This window comes from Triticum aestivum, chromosome 4A (genome assembly GCF_018294505.1).
Source record: "Triticum aestivum cultivar Chinese Spring chromosome 4A, IWGSC CS RefSeq v2.1, whole genome shotgun sequence".
NCBI classification, from domain to species: domain Eukaryota; kingdom Viridiplantae; phylum Streptophyta; class Magnoliopsida; order Poales; family Poaceae; genus Triticum; species Triticum aestivum.
This window is the reverse complement of record NC_057803.1, coordinates 744,051,637-744,053,982: the sequence shown is the minus strand read 5'-3', so window position 1 is coordinate 744,053,982 and position 2,346 is coordinate 744,051,637. Positions and strand designations below refer to the sequence as shown.

The window sequence follows — 2,346 nt, the reverse complement described above, 5'->3', positions numbered from 1 at the left end:
TTGCGTTGCAGCTTCACATGTGGAGCTGCAACGCAAGACAGCTCGGTGTTTCTATGTGGAGCGGAAACGCCGCGGTCTATGGTGTTTCTAAAAGGGCCAGGTCATGAAATACTTTTATGTCGAGTTCAGTTTGTTAGAAAGATCGCTGAGAAGGTCAGAACAGTGATTTCGGCCCTTATGCCGGCTCCAAGGTGTGCGCTAGATGCCAGAAGAATGCAGTACGTATCAATAGAGCACAAAACCTTCCGCCTGCTGTGAGATGAAACATAGCCTTGTCTCAATGGTTTCCGTCACTGGTCCGGCGGTCCAATCCCTTGATCTTAGAAAAAGGCTCTATGGACCAAGGTGAACCACGTTCAGTACTTTTCACGCGTTTTGTATTCTTTTTATGTTTTTTTAGTCCTTTTCTATCTGTATTCAGCCGTAATCTGTTTTGTTTTTCTGTTCCCTTTTCTTCCAGTTTTTCTTTTCTGCTTTTCATATGTTTTGGGAACGTTCAATGTTTTTTTTTCATGTTCTTGTTTTACAGTTTTGACTGGTTTTTATTTTGTGTTTTTTATATATTTCTTCATTTATATTTGTTCTTTTTATTTTAACCAACACATGTTGATTATTTTAATACACCCTGTATAATTTTTAATAAATGTCCAGTATTTTTAGAAAAAACAGAAATTGTAAAAATACTAGGAAATAAAATGTTCTGAACTTTTATTAACATTCATGATTTGAAACAATATTCATACATTAGAAATACTCTCACATTTTTTTTAAATATCCAGTAATTTGGATAATATTCTGGAATTTAAAAAACTTGATAGTACAGAATAATGATCTTGCATTTGAAAAAAAATTCATGGATTTCATAAAAAATGTTCTCTAATTTGAAAAATGTTTGTGAATTTCCAAAACAAATGTAATTTTTGAAAATGTTCATGAATTCCAAAATATGTTAATTAATTAAAAAATCATTTATTTAAATAATAAAATATAAAAAATATTGAAAAGAAGAAATTAAAAGGAAAACAAAAAAATAAATGTAAAAGATAAAAGAAACCGAAAAGGGGAAGAAAAAATAAACTGGAAGAAAGCCATTTTGCTTATCATGGTTTGTTCACCCTGTTTTACAAAAAGATGGAGGCTTCTTCCGGAACATGGTGCCAGCATCTTGCTGGAAGTTGATGAAGCGTCTAAAAATCGGCCCAGAGCGGAAGCTCGCCGCAGCACAATCGGAGTTGTGCAGGTTTGTCGCGGAGATGATGGAGAAAAGGGGAGATGGATCGGTCCACATGGATGAACAGCAAGAGAACCGTAATGTAGAAATTGTTTCTTCCTACATCGATGACCCAGAGTATATTGACGACCATGGAAAACCTAGTGGCTTCATGTACGCCACCCTGATCAATTACATGTTTGCCGGGCGTGACACGGTCGGCACAACCCTCACTTGGCTCTTCTACAACCTCATCAAACACCCGCACATCATGTCGAGCATTAGAAGAGAACTATCTCCCATTGCCATGCACAAAGCAAACAACTCCACCACCATGGTGACCTTTGAGCCAGAGGAGACAGAACCGCTTGTCTACGTGCATGCGGCATTGTTCAAATCCATGAGGCTGTACCCACCGGGCCCCATCGAGCGCAAGACTGTGATGACCGACGACGTACTGCCGAGCGGTCACAAGGTGCGGAGGGGTGAAACCATACTGATTTCACTCTACTCAATGGGCAGGATGGAAGGTGTGTGGGGCAAGGATTGCACGGAGTACCGGCTAGAAAGGTGGGTCAAAGAGGATGGCAAGCTTCTGTACGTGTCGTCCTACAAGTTCCTAGCATTCAACGCCGGGCCGAGATCGTGCTTGGGCAAGCACATCTCGGTAGTGCAGATGAAGAGTATCATTGCCGCCATAGTGTGGAACTTCAATTTTGAGATGGTGGCAGGGTACGTTGTAGAGCCAAAGCCATCAGTTGTGCTCAAGATGAAGAATGGGTTGTGTGCCAAGATCCTCAAACGGCGGATCAAATGAATGACAATACAAACCCATCAGTACCGTGTAATTTGCCGAAGCTTCTTTTATTGATTCTAAGTTTATAAGTATACACTCTTCCTTGCGGATGCATGGGTGCACGCAATGTAAAGTTTTAGAGTATTTCTGGATATCCCCACAATGTAAGACTTACAATAGGTTGGCCCATGTTTGTTGTAATTTCCCTGTAGTAAAAAGGATCCATCGTACTAAAAACATCAATTTTTCCACTTCATTCCACATTACATTTGTAGAAAAGTGCTTCACCATCTATAAAACCAAATAAGTTAAAAAAATTTGAAAGACAAATAAGTTACAT

General features: G+C 39.4%; 1 protein-coding gene across 1 annotated transcript; it reads left to right on the top strand.

The window, feature by feature from the left end:
* The first annotated feature begins 335 nt into the window (after window positions 1–335).
* LOC123084528 (alkane hydroxylase MAH1-like) lies at window positions 336–2,027 on the top strand. Its single transcript, XM_044506080.1, has 2 exons — window positions 336–345; window positions 1,132–2,027. The coding sequence occupies exons 1-2, from the start codon at window positions 336–338 to the stop codon at window positions 2,025–2,027; spliced, it is 906 nt and encodes a 301-aa protein (XP_044362015.1).
* The last annotated feature ends 319 nt before the right edge of the window (window positions 2,028–2,346 follow it).